The sequence below is a fragment of the Gallus gallus genome, chromosome 8 (assembly GCF_016699485.2).
Source record: "Gallus gallus isolate bGalGal1 chromosome 8, bGalGal1.mat.broiler.GRCg7b, whole genome shotgun sequence".
Classification (NCBI taxonomy): Eukaryota; Metazoa; Chordata; class Aves; order Galliformes; family Phasianidae; genus Gallus; species Gallus gallus.
This window is the reverse complement of record NC_052539.1, coordinates 6,495,714-6,517,645: the sequence shown is the minus strand read 5'-3', so window position 1 is coordinate 6,517,645 and position 21,932 is coordinate 6,495,714. Positions and strand designations below refer to the sequence as shown.

The following is a 21,932-nucleotide window of genomic DNA, read 5'->3' as shown; positions in this document are numbered from 1 at the left end:
ATGGTTGAGATTGCTTTATCTTGTGTATTATCCAGTGAAGAATTGATGTTTTGGTTTTTTTTTTTTTCTGTTGTGGGTTTTTTTTGTTTGTTTGTTTTCATGGGTTTTCTTTGTCTTTCCATTTCGACTGCATTTGTTTGCTTGACTAGCAACCTCTTTCTTTTTCCAAGAGAGCTGCATGTAGTTTTGGTAAGGGTCTGACCAGTGAGATCCCTGAAAAACTGAGTCACTGAGCTCCTCCTCACAGATGGACTTTCCCCATATTTTGTTGGTGTGTAGCAGGGAAGTTTGTAGAAGCAGTCACCAACTTTGCTGACCCCAGGGTATCAACATGATGCGAGTAATGACTGCCTTGCTTTTTCACCCAACCCACTGACTGTAGGAGGCGCTGGAGAGGACTTCCCATGGGCTGAACGGTGGGAATTGCCAGTCTAAAGGCTGGCAAAACCCAAAGGAAGCATCTAGAGGCTGGTCTGTAAGGGTTCACTATTGGGTTAGTGCTCTGGTCTTCCTTGGACCATGAGGGTGAGGTGTTAACCATTCTGCCCAGGAGTGGGTGGGAAGGACTGCAGTGATGCTTTTTGTTGGGTTGTAAAGACTGTGAGTTTTGGAAGAGGTGTTGTATTCCTTACATTGGTAATGCAGGGTGTGGTGGGCTGAGCTGGGCACCCAGCTACGCAACAGGACAAGAGGAGAAAATAAGATTGAAAAGCTGGAGTGATGAGATGAAGGTTGCTGTCTTCTGGAAGTAACATCTAGTCCCAGACTTCCCAAATTGCATTTCAAATACCCGAAACTGAGTAATTTCTAGAATGCTTCAAAGTATTAGTTAGTAGCTTTGGGTTTTTCCTTTTTTTTTTTGCCCATGAAAGCATTAGAACCCTTTGAAGAGACACACAGACCAACTGCAGCATACCAGTCCTTAACTTTTCCATCTCTTCCATCGTGCTTTGTGGTATACACGAATTGTCTGATGTTGCTCCACCCTCGGCAGAGATGCTTTACTGTGGTGCTGTGGATGTAGTTGGTAAAACGCCGTGGAATGAAATGTTCTATATAATTACTGCAGTATTTGTTGGGGTGTTTTTTTGGTGAGGGAGAGGAGATTGCAATCGTTCACAAGCGGTTACTGGCTTTTGCCTGAATCTCAATCAGCTGAGGTCATGAGACCGTTTTGCCCTCCCAGTTCCAGCAACTGGACATTTCTGAGCAGCTGGTCAAACCGATCTGACTGTTTATGTTGCTGCACTGCTGTCAGTGACAGGTCTGGGGGGGTCCTTTTTTGGTTTTCCTTTGGATTTTGAGTTGCTGTTCTCTTCCACTGCTTATCTTTGCGCTACGGTTCAGTGATTCGCTTTAGAGAGCAAGGGAGCAATTAGACATTTCTATTCTTTAGTTAGCAGTCGGTCTTGTCTAAGTGTGCCTTCAGAAGTCTCTTTCCCAAGGTCTGTGCTGTGCCCTACACGCAGATTTCTCACGTGAGCTTTGGTGAAGGGTAGGGGGACCAAAGGCTCTGTTTCTTCCAGGGAATGGCTGCCAGGGTGCGGGACGATGTTACCCCAGGAAGTACCCAAGTGGGTGGCACTGGAGGAGAAGGAGGCCTGAATACCACGTTACAAAGTTGGAGTAAACCAGTTCAAATCGCTCTCCTACCTGCACCCAGCACACCGAAAGCTGCCGGTCTCGGCTCTTCGCAAGCAGTTTTAGCCAGTTCAGCAACAGGCTGGGCAGCTTTGCATTCCTCCTGCATGCGTGCTTGCCTGCTCCAGCCCCTGCCTGGCAGGTGGGATCTGCTGGGAATCCAGCCCTGGGCTTTTACACTGATCCCTCTTGACACACTGCTCTCAGCAGGGGCTTTTCAGTGTAGGAGACATTACGACGGCGGCAGTAAGCAAAACGTCCAAGTTTCTGCTTCTGCATCTTTAAGAGCAGCTTTTGTGTTTTTCTCGAGAGCAACGTTACACCTGGAAGTTCAGCTCTTGGCCCTTGTAAAATAAACAAGGAAAGAGCTCTGAAAAAGCTTAACCATTTCCAGCTTAACCAACAGATTCAACCAGTTCATTTTCAGAGCTGTAAATCACAGTGGGAGTTGGCAAAAACAACAGCAACAAAGGCAGCTCAGGATGCAGCGAGAAGAAAAGTTTGTCTTTTTTCTTTTTAAGTGCATCTCAGGGCTTTGTTAGTACTGTGTGATTCTTGGGCTGCACGAGGGTTGAAGTGGGGCAACGTCTGCAAGCAGAGTTGGGGTTTGTTGAGGCACATTTGGAGTCACAGCTGACGAAGCCACGTTTTCATCTTGCAGTTGGGAATGGCTTTCAGTGCTATCAGCCTCTTAAGTTTCCCTGCTGCTGCTTTGAGACTTGGAGTCAGCTGCTCCAAACCCCGGAGTTTTCTCAGCATCGGGCGTGTTTTTGCTTCAGAGCCATCTCCTCCTGCCCACACCCCCTCCCACCCCACCCCAAGTGCTGGCGCTGGCTCTGCGCTCCCCCAGCCACCCCCGGGACAAGGAAAATGAAGCGGCTCCCCATCCCGTGGCTGCGTGCGAGAGGAGGCGAGCCACCAAGGGCAGCTATTGTTCCACTGAGCCAAGGAGCTGAATAGAGCTGCTCGCGCTCCACGGGCTTCAGCTCTGGCTTTTCTGCATTCCAAACCGTCTGCGGCAGAGAAAACAGAGCAGGAGGGAAGCATGCCGAGGCTGTGCTGACTTTTCTGCTTGGCGCGGTGGTGGGACCATGGTGGAGGGAGGAGGATTGCCGCAGAATGCAGCTCGCAGGTGAGATCCTTCCTGACATCACCATGCAGATGGGGATGGGGCTGCTGTCCGGTCAGGCAGGATGGGGCACATAGGTGTTGTGCTGGAAGTCTGAAGTGGCTAGATTGAACATAACTAAAAACTTCAAGGTTCTGAGCTTTTCCTCGCTGCTTATCTATATCCTCCTTCTCCATTTCAGTTTCATGCATAGTGTTTTTTAAAGGCGTGCTTGCACGTGTTTTAGTTGACAGAGAGAAAATGGATTACTGGTACTTCTCTGCTGGCTGGTATGGAATTGAGGTGTTAGTATTCAACCCTCACAGAGATGCAAACATGAGAAGGAAGTTTGTGTGGTGGCTTCCAAAGTCCAGAACGTGGCTTATTGCTCCTTAGGTTGTTGGGTTGACAGTCACTCCCTCTTACCTCCCATACATCACTACGTGCATGCTGTTGTATGATGTCAGGTTTCTGGATGAGGCCAGACATCCCCCTTGATGGGCAGCTATGAGAATATCTCTCAGGTTTACCTGCTGCTGGCACTGTGTGATGTTTCCAGCATGTGATATTGCCAACCTTGCTTCCTGTCCTCCAGCAAGCACTGCTAAATCAAAGCAGTCCAAGCAATCCTACAGGTTGCTCGTAAATACAAGAGGATTTGTTTTCAGTACAGCAGTGCTGTGTGCTTTTCTAATAGCCTTTGTCTTAAGATGTTGAATTATAGCAAGCTGGTAAGCACTTTATTTTCATGCCTTTTGATCTAGTTAAGATATTTTTCAGTGGCTGCGTAAGCAGTAAGTGATACCTACCAAAGCCAAGAATGGAAACTTCACAGTTAAATTTTTTCTACCGTGGAAACAGCTTTCAGTAGGTACTGATTATGAAGTCCTTCTTTTCCTCCTCTCCTGTAGACCAGGGAGAATACTAATTTGCTGACTGGGAGAGATTGTTTTTGTTAGCCTGAGCCGATGAGGTTGTGCTACTTTTGAATTACATGATCAGAAAATGAAAACCTTCTGCCTTAGCCTTTTCTGGGCAAACGTGTATCTTCCCAAATCAAGCTTTCAGCAACGTGTAGAAGAACTCATGGCAACACAGTCCTGGGCCCTTTCAGGTTTAATTTAAGTGAGCTCAGGGTGGTTGCCAGGATGTACCCTTTAGAGTTTCCAGTCTTTGGCTCTGGGCAGCCTGGTCTAGTGGTTGGTGACCCTGCCCATGGCAGGGGGTTGAAACTAGATCATCTTCGATGTCCTTTTCAACCCAGGCCATTCTAAGATGATTCTATGATATGGAACTGAAATTACTGGGGATCTCTTGAAGGCAGATGTGAGTAGCAGTGCTTCAGATTCTTCATGTTGTGCCTGGTTCTATGTGGTACCCTGTGGGTGCTCTTGCACTGTCCGTCTCTAAAATATGGGAAGGGGAAAGCTGCATAATTCTGATGAATGCTTGAGGTGACTTCTGTCAGAGAGATCCGTCACGGCTCTTTAAAGTCCATGGGAACAAATCAGCTTCATTTGTGCATAGGTGGGAGGAAGGGGCATTCTGGTACACCGAAGCTTGATTTGCTCACTGCTGTTCTCTGTTAGCTGGGGGTAAGCATCACATCAGCTGTAGAGTACAGAAGTCAGAAAATTATGTGATGCAGGGGAATACAGTGAGCGGATGGTGTTAGTAAATGGCTTGTTGGCATCAAGAGATGGATCCATTTTCTAGCCTGTAGAGGTACGTACCTTTTCAAAGCTTTAGTTCTCCACAAAGGGAATACTTCCTTTAATCTTTTATCTAGGTTTCTTGACTAATTGGTGGCAGACAGCACAAATGTTTTTTAGGAGAGCTAATAACGATGGGATGTGAAGCTGGGCCAATGGCAGAAGGAAGACCTAATGATCCCATTCCACTTAATTTTCTACATATTCGGGTGTCTGCTTGTCGTGAGGAAGAGAGGAGGAGATCTGCACAAGGAATCAGCAAGCAGACGATGCAACTATAGTTTCTGCATACAGTATCAGCAGTATCGTTCCCAAAAGTTAAACGTTCAGCAGACTTCCTATATATGAATTTAATGGGAAATGGTGCTGGAATTGTCATGGTAAACCTAGCTGTAAAATCCGGGTTGTGGACTTCTGTAATAGCTGATTATCTGAGCAGATAATGGCATCTACAAATAGCAGTGTCCAGTCTACATAGAGTTTCCTCACATAGCTGGACAGTGCTGCTCCTTACGCAGTGGATCTATTGTTATGCCACACAACATTGCATTTTTCTCCTCCTGCACCTGCAGCGAGCTCAGCAGGGTCTGAGGAGGGCAGTGTGACGTGGACGCCTGCCAGAGAAGTGAAGCAGCTCCATGGTGCGTTTGCCTGGAGTAGACCTCTGGGCACCCTTCAAGTGTCGCCAACCACAGGCATTCCAGCCTGGCATAGGAAAGAGGAGATGGAGGGTACTTTTGTGTTCAATTTCCTGCTGGTCTGATCCGTTGTAGAGTAGGCTTCAGTCAGATTTTCAGCTCTGTCTGTGAAGACCGGGTCTTTTTTTCTAGAGTGGAGGCTGTCATTGTCTGCCCACTTGCTTGATTCCAGGAATAATTGGCTACAGGAATAATGCCAAATGCTGCAAAATACAGCATGATTCCAGTGCCAGCTTTTACAGCATTCATGTTCTTAAAGCCGTGCCCTGTTAAGTCATGAGGTCACTCTGAAAAGTCAGATGCATTCTCTAGGGAAGCTCTTGCCAGGGTGTTCAAGACGACTCTTTAAGGTACAGTCAGCTGGAAATTAAGGCTGCCTCCACAAGATGGAGGACTTAGTGTTGGGACATCCTCATAAAAATTTGCTAATCTGTACTGTCTCTTGTTGTGTTCCCTTCCTTCACCACTAAATTTGGTCCCTAATTTGGAAACGGATTAAGGATTACAAACAAACTCCACATACTGCCTTTCTTGTCCTTATCTTTAGTGTTTGGAAAGACCTTAGGCACTGGCAGTTGTGTTATTTTGATGCTTGCATAGAGATTAAGACAGTATTCTTATAAACACAGGTGGAACTGAGTTGTAAGAGGGAGGGAGGCTGCATGATTCATAGGCAGGGTAGGAAGCCATACAGCTGGCCATAACCACTCGTTCTCCAGAATGCTCCAGCTTCTTTGCTGCATACCTGGTAAGTGCAACTGCATGCTTTCAGGCTACTAGACACTGACAATTTCTGGGTGGTGGTTTTCTGACTTGTTTCCTGGTGCTGAAGGTGCAGGTTGTTGTGAATTGGTCTTTTTTTTTTTCTTTCTGTCTGTGCCAATCAAGAAGAGTTCACCTCCCACCTGACGATGTTGGTAAGACTGTGGTTTCTCACCGTACAAAAGGAGCAAGCGATGACCTCAGGGTGGAGTAGAGTTCCCTATTGGCACAGCAACCTCAACCCTGCTCTGCAAGAATCACTGGTATTTAGTTTGTTCTGAAAACAAGCAAGTTGGACGTGCTGTGGGAGTGCCACATAAAGGTAGTGTTGCCATGCACTACAGCTTGCAGGAAGAGGGGAAGCAATCTGCAAGCCATTGGGGTGGTGTGGCAATTCCTACATGATCCCAGCAGAAGTTTAAAAAGTTTATATGGTCAAGTGGGGATCATATATTGTTTTTTTGTTTGTTTGTTGGAGGTGCCATACAGTGAATTTGTAATCTCAGTGAGAAAAAGGTCTCCTAGCTGCTTCCCTGCTCGTGTTGAAGTCTGTGCCCAAGGATGGGCAGGAGGTCCTCAAGTAAGAGTGCAGACCAGCATATGAATGAAGGTAGTGTTCCAACAAAACTGCCTGCATTGTATTCACTTGTGTTTGTTTCTGGATTTGGGCAAAATGAAGCACTCGAAGCATTTGGCCTGCACAGTGAGCAAGAGAAGTTGTTTTCATTTTCCATGCTTGACTGCTGCAATGGTGGCGAAGTTCTTTGCTATCCAAACAGCAGCCTGGGGGGCAGTTTACTGCAAGACTTCCTTTTTCCTGAAAACCCTGCCTCCTTGTTTCCTGTTTCTGACAATTTGTAGGAAGTCAGCATCTTGAAGTGGAGACAGGGCAGGGAGAAGTGGGTGCTTCAGCTCCTGGTCTGCCTGCAATGTGTTTTCCTTGGCAGTTTACTTCTTTTCAGATTATTTCCTCCTTCTTTGTAATACCTGCCAGTCATGAAAGCACAGCCAGCAGAGCTGCAGCTGAGTCTTTGTTGCCTGTGAAGGTTGATTTTTCTTAGACATCCACAGAGGTGCAAGTCTGATGGACATAAGAAAGGGAGGAAGCTATGCTGTTGGGGTTTCTTTACTTGCCTGTTTGCTTGCTTTGACAGCAAGTATTTGTAGTTGTTCTTAGCTTTCTCCAATACAGAAAAGTGCTGTAATGCAGTAACAATTACAGTCCTCCAGGTATCAGGGTTCAAAAATTACTCCCCATCTTTCTTTCATGCTGCTTTAAAAATGGAAGCTCTCTAGTGGCTGGTAGGCTGGATCTTCAGGTCTGTGAAGCAGGGGGTATGACTGGTCTCAGTGGATGGAGGATCATGCCCTACGTGTTAATCTCTCTCTTGTTGTCATCCATTCCTGAAGGTTTGGTATCACTTGGGTGTGTTTCTGCTTAATTTTTCTTTCAGTCTTCTAGCTCAAAAGTCCTCATCTGAAGTGCTTAAGGCTCAACCCATTTCAAGCTGCCACTTTAACAATATTGCTGAGCAATACTGCTTTCATATCGATCTTTGACAAATCAGGAAGCATGTGTTTTGGCGGAGTTTTTTGATAGATTTTTAGTGTATTTCTTCTTTTTTTCTTGCTCCATGCTCTCACTTTGAGTCTGTTCTTCCTTTTGAATACCCAGTATTTCTGGTCGGAGAGAGAATATTTGGAGGTGTTCTTCATAAACACATTCTTGGGAAAAAAATCATCACTTGAAAAGCAGCGACAGATATTAAGCAGTCTTTAAATAATGTATGTTAAATACACAGCTGGATGTATTCATACGTTAATAGAAGACTTTGGTTTACATAAGGCATGTGGTCACAGTTTGGAAATGCACTATGGAGTGCATGACTTTGTAAATAATGTCTTTGCCCTAATTTGGAATTAAATTAGCTTAATGCTTTTAGAGTAGTCATTAATAGATGCTTACAAACTACCGTAGTACTAGCAGTATAACTTAGCCAAATCCCTTGGCTATACTGAAGCTACCTAACTTGGACTGGGGACAAAAATGTAATTAAGTTGGTATAGAAGGGGAAGTGAACCCAACCCTATAGTTGCCCCATCAGTGGAGTTCTGAAAATGCAGCACTCTCCCTAGCAGAGATAGCGGTGTCTGAGCTCCTGACTGCTGCTTCTTGGGTGGCTGTTTTCTAACAAAGGCAGAGCACTTTTCCACGGCAAAGAGGGCAAAGGACGCTTTGACTTACCATGGCAAAGCTTCCATGTTGCTAGGTCTGACTTTGGGAACTGGCTTTAGTTAGTATGCCCAACAACCAAAATCACGATGATTTGCTTAGCCTTCAGTTACTGTAATTATTTATTTTAAGATCATTTGAGGCTGTGCGATGGTTCCTTCGGTGCCTACCGTCTCAGCTCTAGGTAGATCCAAGTTTCTTCTCTTGCCTAGTACTGGACATCCTTTGTGACATGGGTGTGAGAATGGATCTCGCTCACTCAGCTTTGATCTTCAGCTAATGGTTTGCCTTCTCCTCTTCCTACTACTCTTAAGCATCCTCTTGTTAAGATGTGCCTTAAAAGCAGTTTACAATTCAGCTCCTTAGCAGGTAGCTTTATAGGGGTAGGGACTTGCTGCTCAGTTTCTATAAAGACAGGGGTGGTTTGGCTCTGGGGGGGCTGCCTGGGCATGGAAGAGCTTGATAGAGGCTAGGACCTCGCCATTGCATTTACATTTTCATTTTGGTTGCTGACCTGCTTGCCTCCAACCCCCTCTCAAAATTAAGTGTGGAAATAGCTTCGTGACATTATTTAAAATGTCACTTACACAAGAGAGCTCTTGCCTGTGTTATTATGTGCTAGAGAACTTCAAGGTTTGTTGTGCTGCTCACCTTCATTTTTTGGCTTCCCGTCCCCGTTTATCCTCACAAGCTGTCAGTGGGCCCAGCTCCTGCTGCCCCTCCGTTCCTTACTGCTCCAGCAGTTAGCATTTGGGAAGTCCTGTACCCTGCTACCCTTGAGCTCCCGCTGGGTTAACGCCTGTGAGCTCAGCTGGGTTTTGAAGGATGTGCTCTGGAAGGTAATGGGACCACAGCATCATATTTTACCAGTGTAAACATCAGCGCTGTGGCACGTAGAGGTTGTCATCTTCAGCTGGTTGTAAGTGCTGAGGATCCCTGACTGTGCTAAAATCACATCATTAAGGAATCTCAATGATCAAATAGTAGATGAGAACGTGCATGTGTGGGCTAGCATGCTTTGCTTTCAGCAGCAGTACAGATGGGCTCAGAGACCTGGGTGCCCATCACTCTTACACAGGGGACCTCCTGGTTGCTCTGCCCTGCTCCAGCGGGGCTCACCTGAGCTGTGAGTCTGCTCAGCTGCTCGTAGCCTGTCGTGGTGGTGCAGCCTGGTTTGCTTATGTGGCTTAAGCCAGGAAGTTATCTGTGTCACAGAATAGTTGTGCGTCCTTCCATGGGGATTCCATAATGCAAAATGGATTGCTCGCCCTTATCTGTCTGCATTGCTCTTGAACCAGATTACAGCGTGCTTAGAGGCTGTTAAGTTGCAATACTGCTTCTCAAAACAAGATGATATTCCTTACAGATAGGCGTTTAAAATGGTTTAATGCAGAAAATGGCACCTTTTGTGTCTAGAAGTGGTATTTTTTAGGTACCTGCAAAGGTTGCTTTAAGGCGGGCTTGCTTGTGCTGTGCTGTGGCATTGAGAAGGATGGAGAAGTTATTACTGCTTGGCATTTTTGTGGGGAAAATGACAGAAATAACTTCTAAAGGACAAGTGCAGAGGTGAGCCTTGTTGTCTGGTACGTATGACATTGATCCAGGAGCTGGAAAAGCGGATGTTTATTGCGTCTTGTGGTTTAACAAGTGCTGCAACCTCAGGCGAGCTATTTTATACATCTCCGCCTGCCTGCTTCTGGGGAAAAGAGCATTAATATTGCCTCTCCCTGCCCACCGTGCCCCCAGGCTGAAGGGAGGACTTTGTTTTTCAAGTGCATGAGCAGCCTGTCTTCCTTCCCTCCTAAACTGCCTGTGTAAGATTTCAGTAAGAATGACTTGGGTGTGCGTTCTCTAATGTATATTGCTGTGAAGAAATCACCGACTGACTATAGCAATATCCATCAATCAGCCCATCAGTCTGTCCCTAGTGCAAGCAAGATCCATTTTTTTTCCTTTCCTTGTAAGTGCCTCGTGCGGAGAGCATTAATACATTATGATTTATAATACTACTGCTACTTGGTGCTTACAAAGCATCCGCATCGGAAGGCATCTGTGCTCTATTATTTGCATATATTATGAATGATGGTTTTCTAAAACTCGCATAGAAAAAAGAAGGAGTTCTTGTGCTTCTGTGTCGTTTCACCTATCAAGAATGCTAATTTTTAAATCCATGGGATGGCAAAGCCGCTTAGCATCATAGGTTTCAAAATCAGAGCTGTAGGAGGGTGACATTTGTGACAGCTGCAAGAAGGAGCAGGAGCCCATTCGCTGGTGGTAATTTAAGGAGTTACCAGTTGGGGACGTACGCAGCTTTTAAGTTGTTAGTTTATATAAGAGGTTCAGAAATGTCAAAGCTTGCTTTAAACTTCAGCCTTGTGGGCTCATCTGCCTTCGGACCTCAGGGTGAGGGAGGTGAACCCCAACTTTTTAATGACAGAACCGGCCATTCTGAAGGCTGCAGCCTCTCGAGGCAAAGTTAGCCACTGCTTCCCCCTGCTTGTTCTATCATCACTTTGCTGATCTCTCCCACCTTTCTGTACCTTTAGGCATCAGCGAAGGATGCTTTTACATTTTTGCACGCTTCCCCTCTTTTTGGTAAGGCAATTTGTGTCTATTTTGTCAATTCACATTGGTTCTACAAACTTTTTTCCAGCATAGGTAGTTGTCACAGCATGGAAACGTAAGGTATGTTTTGAATATTGCCCCCGTGCTTATTTGCAGCTTCTCTCAAAACCCAGCAGCCCTGGCAAATTTGGACAGGTCTTTTGGAAGTCTTTTGGTGAACTCTGGAGCACAGCACCTGCTTTAAGGTGGAGAAAGAGAAATTGAAGAAGCACTTCAGTGCTTTTTCTGCCTGTGGCAAGCTTTAATGGGAGACCAATACTACTCCCCTTCTCCAGTCCCACAGCAAGTTTCATTTGCCTTGTTTTCCCTACAGCAAAAGGTTTCAAAATTAAAATCGATGCTGCAGAGGAGTTTTGAGACATTTCTGAAGTGATTGTTTGAAACCAGACAGTGTGTGTAAACAGGGGGAAGACTTCTGATACCACAGTTTGATAACGGGGAGTATTAAAGCATAGAAACATCAAGCAGTGCCCGGTGGTTAGGAGGTGAGGCCGGATGCATTCATTGCTGGAGAACTGGGAGCACACTGCTAACCACACGTGCAGCTCACCATTGGAACAGCGTGCCAAGGGAGCGGGTGAGGCTGGTGCTTTGTCTTTGTGGTGTCTGTTGAAATCAGATGTCCTTTTTTCTGATGTGCTTTTGTTCAACTGGAAGTAATGCAGCAAATGGAGGAGAGCCCCTGGGTGATGTCCTCGAGGTGTTTCAAGTCGGTCAGGTTAGGTGATGGTAATCATGACGTGATCCCCACACGTTGCCTCAGGAATGCAAATGCCACTGTGCGCCTGGGAAAGGCTTTGGGTGCCTTTTCTATTCCTACTTGTGTGTGCCTGGCTGAAATCTTTGCTGATCCTGCCTCCATTTTCTTACCATGTTTTCCACGCTCTCATATCTTCCAGTACTCCAATAAGCCATTTTCATTTTTGATAGTTAATGTACTTACCCTCTTGACGTGAGCACTTGTGATGCGTTGAAAGGGATGAGTAAAGCTGAATCATGATACAGGGTAAGGCAGCTGTGGAGGAAAGCAGAATGTGTGCACGGTCTGCACTCCTGGAAAGGACAGAAAATTCATGGGAGTGAGAAGCATTCATAGGAAATCAATACTCTTAACTTTGTTTTCCCTACACCCTATTATTTATGAAAATGATAGATAACATGGCAAATTAAACCAGCTTCTAGTGGAAGGGCTGTCAGCATTTTGAGGCACCACACTTGTTTCATGGAAAACTAGAAGGGAAGAGGTAGAATTATTTCCTATTGACCAACTGGATGGAGGAAAACAGCCACCTAATCCTCGCTCTGGGAGCTGAATTTAATTCCATTCTTATCACAAGGAGATTGACGTCATCAGTTTGCACATCCGTAACTCAAAGAAGATTCTGCTTGTGGAAGTTGGACAAAATGTCATCCTCCTCCACACACAGGGAAAATGTGTTGGAAAAGCTTGCTGTCAAAACGAAAAGGCCGGGTTTTGCATTGGTGGGAAAGCATATATAGAATCATAGCATCGCTTAGGTTGGAAAAGACCCTTAGGATCATCTAGTCCATCCATTGACCCATGCCCACTAACTGCATCCCCAGTGCCACGTTCACATCACTCTTAAATACCTCTGAGGATGGGGACTTCATCACCTCCCCAAGCAGCCTGGTTTTCAATCTATTAGATTACATAGGCAATATTTCTGGTTTATTAAACCCTCTGTCTACATTCAGGGTGGGATGTGCGCTTGTCCAGGGCTACGGGGGGACTGCTCAGCTGAGCATCTTCCTCCTGCACTGTCAGTCCCTCATTAATTGTGCATTCTTTGCAGCATCTGCCCCGCTTGGCAGGTGTGTTATGAAAATATCTGTCCTGCACAAACAACACTTTGCTACAGTTTGTCTAAGTAATTGGAATTCTCTTCCCTGCTGGGACTTCACAGCTCTTTCTCTTTTTTCCCTTCATTGGTTGGTTAGTAACTAATTCTCCGTCTTGCTGATCTAATGGCTTTTGTTGTTGTTTTGGCTCGGGTTTTAGGCAGGGTCAGCACGTGTCCTACTTTGCAACAGGGGCTGGCAGCCATACGAATTCTTTAAAATAAAGGCAGGTTCAGAAGCCGATGCACCAAAGGCACTGTCTCTTTAAAGAGCGCAGTTTGATCCGAGCATCAGCTCCATCCCCTCAGGACAAAGGCAATTTTGATTTGTGGGGCCCGGGAGTCCCTCGCTTACCAGGATTCGTGTCTGCTTCTGCATGTGGAAACCTGTAAAACGCTCTTTTGTGTGGAATAAATCATACACCATAAATCCCACGCAATTAAATGTGCCCTCCGTAAAGCCACGACAGCAAGCGCTCGGTGCAGGGCTGTGCAGGGCAAGCTCGCTGTCTAGACAGAGCAAGATTATTTTCCATTTCTCTCTCTTTAAAACTAAAAAAACAAAAGATAAAGGAGAGAATGGACTGTTAGCACTGATGCTGCTTTGAGCCGCTGTGGGCAGTGCCCCCTCCCCACCACCTTCACAGCCCGGAGAGGAGCGATTCCCCATTCCCCGCGCTGTGCAGGCGGGCGGAGGCAGATGCCATTATTGCCGATCAATGCCGCCATGCAGGAGGAGGGGAGAGGGAGGGGTGGGAGCTTCCTCTTCCCAGATTGATCAACCTGCCATTGCATGAACAAATGCATTGTAAGAGAGGCTGGGATGCTGGTATAATAGCTGGAGCACGGAGGGGCTTGTGAGCAGGGGAATGCCGGCTCCTCTGTAGTGGGAGGGGGGATTGGGATCGTCTTTTCTTTTAGCGTAAAGCATAAAGCCTGAGCCTACAAACAAAGCCAACACGGTAGGGGATGATAGGACTAAGGTACACTTAGCTGAGGAGCTGTTTTGCTTACTTTGCTGAAATCTATTTCTTTTTTTTTTTTATTTGAACCGATTCCATCACAACCTGCGACCTCCTTTGGATTTTCAAACCTTGGTTTCCCCGCTCCCCTTTTTTGCCTTCTTTTCCGTTCCTGCCTCAACCGAAAGCTGACACAAAGAGACAACAAGTGCAGATCCCCCCACGCCTGCCCCGGCACCATGGGCCATCAGGTGCGGGGCTGAGCGCGCGGGGCAGGGCTGCGTTGTCAGTGTAGGCAACAACTGGAGCACTGGAATCCCGAGACCACCCGCTCCTCCCCGCCCTGCCTGCCCTGCTTCGTTCACTCGCTGTTGTCTGTATGGAAAAGTTTTCTGGCTGGAGAATGAGTCTCCTTTCTCCCGGCGATGTGGCCGAGTGGCTGGATAGCAGCACAGAAGATGAGAAAAGCCTTCTGTCGTTTCTCGGTACGGTAGGGTGCTGATTGTTCTCGTTTTGTTTACGTTTGACTGGCAAAGCCGTCACTGCTTCCAGTGGCATTGATTTCTTCAGTCCTTCGGTTGCCGGATGTTATTTCTTTGTAAAAGCTTTTAAATGATACGCAGTTATTAATTAAACCGGCTTAGAATCTGCTTAAAATAGTCGTGTGCGCGCTGGGCAAAGGTCAAGCTGTAATGGGCAGTGCCACCTTAGTTCGGCACAGGGTCTTTTCTGGACTCTGGAGTGTTTCTTAACGATGGGTTTTTATCCCTCTGTGCCATCTGACCGCCTCATCCCTGCCTTCAGTCCACTTTACCCATTGCTGTCAGCTTGCCTGCAACTTCACTTCCCAACCACGCGAGGCTCAGGCGATAAATCAGAGAGGAGACTTTGCCGAAAGTTTCTCCTCCAAAGAGAAATGCCTCGATGTGTTTGGGATAGAGATCTCAGCCAAGGGATCAGATGCTGCCCTACTCTAGAAATTAGATCTGGGGAGCACCATCAAACAATCGCGTGCTCTGTTTCTGCATACTTACACATCAATTTAACTTTATTCAAGGAGGAAATTGAAACTGCTCTTTTATTTGTAGTCCAACATAAATACCAGCAAGAAGCTGAAACCGCTTTTGCACAAAGAAGCTGATTATTGTTTTGGCTTTTTCCCTTTCAGCTGTCGGTGTTTCAGGCTGTTGGCATTTGTCTTTATTCTTTCCATCTCATCTCTGCACATCATTCCATCTCACTCTTCCACGTTTCGTTGTTCTCAGGATGTGTTCTGCTTCCATTCTGCATTGATAACGCTCAGACAGAAAGTCCCATACGCATCCCCCTTTCCCTCTTGATGGACTACTTAAAGTAATGTATTTGCCATACGTTTTTATTTACTTTTGCCATGATACAGTAGTCACCATTATGGATCTTTCGCAGTCAAGGAGGCGGCAGCCCATCTAGGCGTACTCACTTTTGTTGTCTCCATCCAGACTGCATGTTCCTGGTGTTGCTGTGCTCTTTCCAGCAAGCTGGTGTTTGTGCATGCCCTCTAGGTCAGCAGTTCCATAGAGGTGTAGAAGGTGGGAGGACAGTAAGTGCTCCTGGAGTCTGTCCACGTTTACTAATTACTGTGTGCTGAGGCCTTCTTTGGGAATACGGTATTGAAGGTGAGCTGGGACAGGAGCATGCATGGACCGGACACCAGTGCTGTTCTTCAGGGCCTGCTGTTTTACACCAGGAGGTCTTCAAGTTGTCTTCTAAGCCTCACCACAGAAGTATTTATTAACATGGAGTCTGGAGAGTGTCACAAAGCTGAGCTATTCAAGGTAGCATTGTTTTTTTTTACCTCTTTTATCTTAAGGAGATAACAGTTCCCAAACACTGCCTTAAGTCCAGAGCCCCATTAAAGGTTCAGTGACATCCCTCAGATATCTGCTGTACATGGAGATCTTTCTGTTTGCGTGTCCATGAGGATAACCCTTATTGCTGAAGGGCGAAATCCTGCCAGAGTGAGCAAGAGCTATGGTCACTCCAAGCTTCTGTCCCACTGAGGGGAATGGGGAATAGCTGCAGAGCCTTGATGCCCCTAGGAGCTAGCCTGTGTGAGAGCATCCCAATAACCAGAGCAAAGGCTTGCTGCTTAGAGAACGCCTTGATTCACAGCCCTTTCACGGGGAGAAAAAGGATCACTTCTGTTAGATGTGGCTCAAGGCTGTTGTTTAATAACGAGGATAATAAATATTGAAATCATACTAATGCGTGTCTAAGTCATAAGCCTCTCAACAAATTACGCTGCGGGAACGAGTTGCCATGCATCAGCTGATCTGTGTTAATTGTCTGTGTGCAATCTCTCTGCAGCAAACACAAGGTAATTTAAATTAGCAGGGGCAGTCCAAGATCGTTAGGAGCTAACGAGGACATCAGCATCTCCAGGTCACGCGTGGTAGCTTCTCGTGTCTGGTTATGCTTTGGCACAGTAGTCCTGGCAATTTATACTGCTGTGCATGGAGTCGGTTGGTGAAGGAGATTTTCGAGGCTGATGAAGGTTAAAGAAAAGAAAAAGGGCAAGCATTCCAGATCTCATGCAGAGGACACGTTGAACAGCTAGGGACACACACATGTTTCATTTCTGACTTGTATTTGTAGGGATGGAGGATTTTTTCCACCGCCTCAAAGTGAGCACATCAATCTGATAACAGCTGATGATGTACTCATGAAATGCCACCTTCAGTGTCTGCAGAACATTCTCCATAAAGGGACTGTGATAGTCAGTGCTTGAAAGCCAATTTTTTTTTATCTTCTGTGATATTCTTGCCCTTTCTTCCAGCTTCATCTGTGCATTCATCTGCTCTGCTTGTTATGTCTTGTCTTTCAGACTGAACTCCTCAGGAACCAATGACTTAACATCTTGTAAGTGACTCAAATTGTCACTTGCGTCGCTTGCTATGCACCTTCTGAATTGGGCACTAACTCAATTACATTTTTTCAGATGCCAAAGCAATGCAGGTGTCTAAGCAACAGAATTACCTGCGTGCAAATTAAAAGTCTCCTGGATGTTTACCTGGATCATCTTGCAGGACTTGTCCAATCGACTCGGTCCTCAGCGAAGCACAATCTCTTCTAATGGACTGGAAGAGGTTATGATCATAATTGGTACCTAGTAGTTGTTTTATGATGGAGTTCTGTAGCAAATGAGCCTCGCTGGGCTTCCTTTGTATTTCCCTTTCCAGCCTTGGTGGCTTTTGTGCAATTCAGTATGCTATGACTGTGGCTTTGTTGTGTTCTCTCAGACACAGCTTCTCGTGGCTTTTTTTCTTCCTATCTAGTTATCTCAATAAATGGGGAAGAGCTATCGCTGTGAATTACACTTTCCTCCTTTAAGTTATACCTGGTAGAATTTACATATTTAGAGCACGAGACCTCAGGATTGAATACAGATCACACTCTGTTTGCTTTTAGTCTCAGCTTTTACCTGGGCATTTAATTAATTGTTATAACAGTCTGTGAGTTGGGCCTCAGTCTGTTTTTTTTCCCCCCCAGTGAGTAAAACAAGATACAAAACGTACTCCAAGGTAAAACATGAATGGCTTTAGGTATTTTTATATGAGGCTTCCTGTTTCATTAGGCAGTGCTCATCTGAAATAGGCTGCTTGGGCTGCACATACCTCCTGATGCTTGCTTGCTTTCTGCTTTTTATTGCTACCTGTAATTTTGTTGGCTCGTAGGCATTTTCACCAAGGTAGAAGGAATGGTAAGTAAATACTGACTGCGTCCAAGGAGATCTCTTTCTCATTAGAGCTGTCATTTGAGTGCTCTGAAACAACCCTAAGGGGCCAACGAGATAAAAATAACCTCTTCTGTTTTGATGAAGTTGTGGATGCCATAATGTTACACTCCATTAATATGCTGTGTGTGTGCGTGCACGTGCATGGAGATAGATGTAGGTATGTGAGGAGAGCCAACCACCAGGGCTGATCAAGCACCTGCATTACTTCTGCCCTGTGTAGGTGCAGCTCACCGTGCAAATTGCTAATAAAAATGTCGTGGAGAAGAAAGGCTGCATCTCTGCTCTGCTTGTATGGCTGCCCAGCGAGCTCAACTTCCAGCGTGCTGCCTTTGTAAAGCAAGAAACGAGCTCTGTAGTTCTTGTTGTCTGTGAGACGAATATTGAATCCCAGTGGTTCGTCTCTGTAGTAAAGCACTCCACTGGTGGTTACTTACATCTTCAAAACGTGCTCCAGCAGCAAGCCTGTAAGTGCTCCAACTCTTCCAAGCAGAGCTTGGAACCCCTTATTTCTTGAAGTGTGTTTGTGAAAGAAATCATGAGTCACAACAAGTCAAGTGCTGCAGGGTTTTATTGTGTGTTTCCATTGTAGCTAATCTGTACGACTAATTGGCCTTTTGACGGAGGAGAAAGTAGTGTTGGAGATGGCCTTGAAATCCTTTAGTGTGTTCTGGTCCGTGGCTATGGCTGCAGTAGGGCAGCCTGGTTAGAGGCCTCTGGGCATTATTGTATTTAAAAATGTAGAAGAAGCTGTTTGTGCAGACAGGTTTTGAAAGCAGCGTGGCTATTTTCACCTGTTAAGATGAAGAAAAAGAATGATAAGTTACCATTTTCTCATGGGTAGCTATGGAAAGGGGGTGAAAAGATTGGGGTGGGTGCTTCTTTGGTCTGTGTCAGCTGGGGACGTTTGAATGCCATTGCACCTGAGGGGCAGTCTTTGCCTATAGCCAAGTAATTGGTGGCATTGAACTGGTTTTGTATTTTTCAGATGCTTGTAATTAAGCTAGGCTCGAGAGGCGGAATGAATTGATTCTTTTTTATGAATCACATTCTCTATTCCCTCCAGTCACAGACCAAAGCGCTGTCGTATCAGGATGTGCAGAGATGAAAAAAGGAAGCCCTGGTCTTTGGGATCCTGCTGTATCCGCCTTTTATTCCCCTAACCAGGAGCTCACACGTCAGCAGTCTGCCCCTTCCCGGCAAAGGCAGCACAAAGATTTCAGAGAAAGATACCTGGAGAATGAAGACAGGCACAGATTTTCTTGTGTGCTGGACAGTATCTATGTCTTGGGACTTGCTGCCTGGGATGCTCCGATGTTTGCTGTGACAGAGACCACGACCAGTCCCTTATGAGTAACGGCAGACAGGAGCTATGCTTGCCAACGTGCTCACCCCTTCCTGGCATCCCCCCGTGGGTGCTTGGGGCTCCTGCCAGCCCTGGCACGTGGCAGGGTCCTGCTGTGACCCAGGCTGCTCCGTGGCGCGGCCTTTAGGGTCAGCAGGACCCCTGCAGGCTTTGTTTCCATGACCTCGTTTACAAGGTCACCAACCTCATTCTTCTCACTCTAACCCCTGAGGATGTTCCTTTGTTCCTGATTGCTTGCCCTGCCCTTCTCCAATCCGTATCTAATTCAGAAAAATGGAGATGGAGTAGCAAGCACCATCCTGCAAAGCAGAGGGGTTTGTTTCAGCTTTCCTTCTGCCATCCTGAGAGAAAGCTCTTGACAGTAGAATACAGATTCCCACAGCAGTGTGGGTTTGGGTTTCAAGTGACCAGAGCACAGGGAAGTAGGAAATTCAGATGGAGCCAGAGAGCCACGTCCTGGCTGGAGGTCAGGGAGGCAAAGAGAGCTGGAGTGTGGCGTGGGAAGAGCAGTGCAGTGCCAATGGGTACAGAGAGCACTACCTGCCCGTGTCCCTGGGCACTGTCCTGCAGCCATCCCAGCCTGACTGACTCCTGGGACCAGTGCAGCACCAAGGTATTTATTTGCATAAATGTTTATTTGCATAAATAATACTGCAGATCACCAGTAAGCGAGGTGACAAATGAAAAGTGTCCCGTAGGGATGTCTGCAATTCATTGGTTTGATGGAGTTTTCTACTTGAGGGTGAAAAGGGGAAGAGCTGTCTGCTTCATTTTTCTCCCCCAGGGACTGAGAGTGGATGAGGAGAGTTTCAGGCTGTTTATCTGTAGAAACGATGTGATTTAGCTGTGGTCCTGGTCCCTGAGAGCGAGCAGTGAAGAGAGCAGTTGTGATTTAATACTGAGCCGAGGAGAGGTGCATTGATTTTTACAGCAGGTGAGGATTATGCAAGAGCAGCCTCCAGCGCTGCCTGCGCAGTCAGGGAGGGAACCATCTCATTTTTTGCCTGCTAGTGACAGTATAGATTTGTATTTACTTTTTACACAGCTCAGCAAAAATGCCGCTCTGTGGGCATCGCAGCAGATTGCCGTTGGTCGGTGATTTTGAGTTAACCTGTCCTGACAATTCTGCTGTAACTGGGCCCTGTTTTGTCCTGGGGACTGAGCACGTTGTCGGTTTGCTTTTTGGCGGAGAGGGGAAGGTAGTTGCATTTTTAGGTTGCTGCAGGCACCTTGTGAGCATCTCCCTTTCCCACTCTGAGATCAGCAGAAACTCATTGTATTGATGGCGCCTCGCTGTTTCATTGGCTGAGAACCTGCATTGCTCCTGGATGTGCGTGGAGGGAGGAGGGAGGTGAGGAGAGCCAGCAGATCCCTGCTGTCACTTCTCAGCTCCTCCTGCTTTGAACACCAACTTTTTGCTGAGCCCCCCCCGCCCTGAGCGACCCCCTCTTGTTGGAAACGTGGAGCTTGGGCTCCAGCTTTCATTTATGACTCAGCAAAGCTAACAGGCTGTGTTAAATTACCGAAGCGGCTTTGATGTGATTTCCTGTGAGTGAGGAGCGGAGCAAGCCAAGCCTATTACGTTTCTCATTACTAGCTGATCTAAAAGGAAAGGTGCTCGCCTTGCTCCCCGGCTCCAACTGCATACATCACTCTTGTTTGCTTTCATTACGTTTACAATGGGAGCAGCAGAAGCCGTCATTAAATCCTACATAACACAGCTCCCTTTGGGAGCGCAGCACTTACAGGGGCTGCGGGACAGAAGCTGTGCTTAGGGGAAGGGGGGTGGCAAGGAGGGGCACACCTGGGATAAACCCCGCAGCCTTCCGAGGGCCGGGGCTGCTGCTGCTCGCCGGCACTGACCCCACTCCAACAGGCATTCTGTTCCCTGCACAGTCCAAGGGGAATCGCCCACCCACCCTCCAGCACCGGGACGGGCAGTGCCCAAAGCTCAGTACCGAGGGAGGAATCGCCCCACACCGCTCTGCTGACTGGGATGCAGCGCTGCTCCTGCCCCATCCCTGCGGCCGGCAGCACGGCTCCGCTCTGCCCCTTCTCCGGGGGCAGCTGTGCCGAGCCCTGCCGTGTGCCCAGCAGCTCAGTCCCTGCTGCTGGCTCCGAGCTGAGTGCCAGAGGTCTGGTTGGTTAAGAGAGAAGTATCTCAGGGTGAAGCACCGGCACTGCAGGGTCCGGCTGTCCTTGCCTCTCAGAATGCTCCATTTTGTTGCTCTCCGAGTATCCACAGGAGATGCGCGTCTTAACGCTGCTGAAATCAGTCTGCTGTTCCAAGGCATCACGGGCGGTTCTGTCGCCGAAGAAGGCTTCTCTCGCCTTTTCTTCAGTGATTTTGCCACGCAGCTCCCGTGGCTCCGGCTGGCTGCCCGTCTCCACGCAGCTTCCTTGCTGCTCTCAATCGGGAGACGCAGGGAAATTTTCTGTAACGGAGGGAAGCCGGCAGTTGGGCGTCTGTTAATAGCCTGAAAGTAACTAATGAGGATGTGCAGTCGGAGCGATTGATTGAATAGCTGCAGTCCTGTGCTCCCTTTTCACTCGCTCTCTCCCTGCTTGCCGTGGCAGGGAGGGGGAGCGGAGCCCCGGCGTTCTGCTCGGTGGAAGTAGCACGGATCCCCAGGGCCGGGCAGCCAGAAATGGAAGTTTAAACAGCATCTGTCTCCTGGAAGGGAAACGGCAGGAGAAGGAACGCCGCTGCTTGGAGTCACGCTTTATTCCTCTTGGTTAAGACTCGGCGTTTAACAATGGACTTTCAGCTAGGAAGTAATTCTCTCCCTCCCCTGGCTAGGATGGTTTGTGGAGCTGTGTTCCTTTAAGTCTGGTGATCGAGCCGGAGATGGGCAGCACTTGTGACAAAGGTATCTGTGTGTGTCTGTGTGCATCTCGCTGTATATCAGAACCCACACACGTATGGTACGCGTGCCTTTGTGTGTGACATTCTGTCAGTAGCGTGTGTGCTTTGCGAGCCAATGGAATCAGATACAAGAGTATTTTTTAATGAATATTTGCGCTCATCAGATCAGCCTGCGTGGATTGAAGATGCTGAAGTCGTATCTCAGTAAGGTCATATTGCCAGAATGAGAAGTTGACCTATTTCTTTTTATCTGCAGAGATGCATGCCGTGTTGGCCAGGCAGCTATGCATCTTCTGGTGGTTGTATGGTGCTGGCAAGTTGTGTGATC

General features: G+C 47.1%; 1 protein-coding gene across 19 annotated transcripts in view; it reads left to right on the top strand.

Annotated features, from left to right (window-relative positions):
- SYNGAP1 (synaptic Ras GTPase activating protein 1) overlaps nt 1-21,932 on the top strand; it is a 153,945-nt gene that overhangs the window by 85,083 nt on the left and 46,930 nt on the right. The window contains exon 1 of one of the 19 annotated variants that reach the window (XM_046944677.1): nt 2,490-2,769. The exons of 12 other annotated variants lie outside the window; for them this stretch is intronic. In XM_046944677.1, the coding sequence (XP_046800633.1) occupies nt 2,733-2,769 (37 nt within the window). In that variant the 5' untranslated portion in view covers nt 2,490-2,732. Of the gene's footprint in view, nt 1-2,489; nt 8,524-13,443; nt 14,086-19,200; nt 21,609-21,638; nt 21,809-21,932 lie in introns of those variants that run through there. 6 more of the 19 variants (XM_015290519.4, XM_040704884.2, XM_040704883.2 and 3 more) reach the window with 6 other exon arrangements.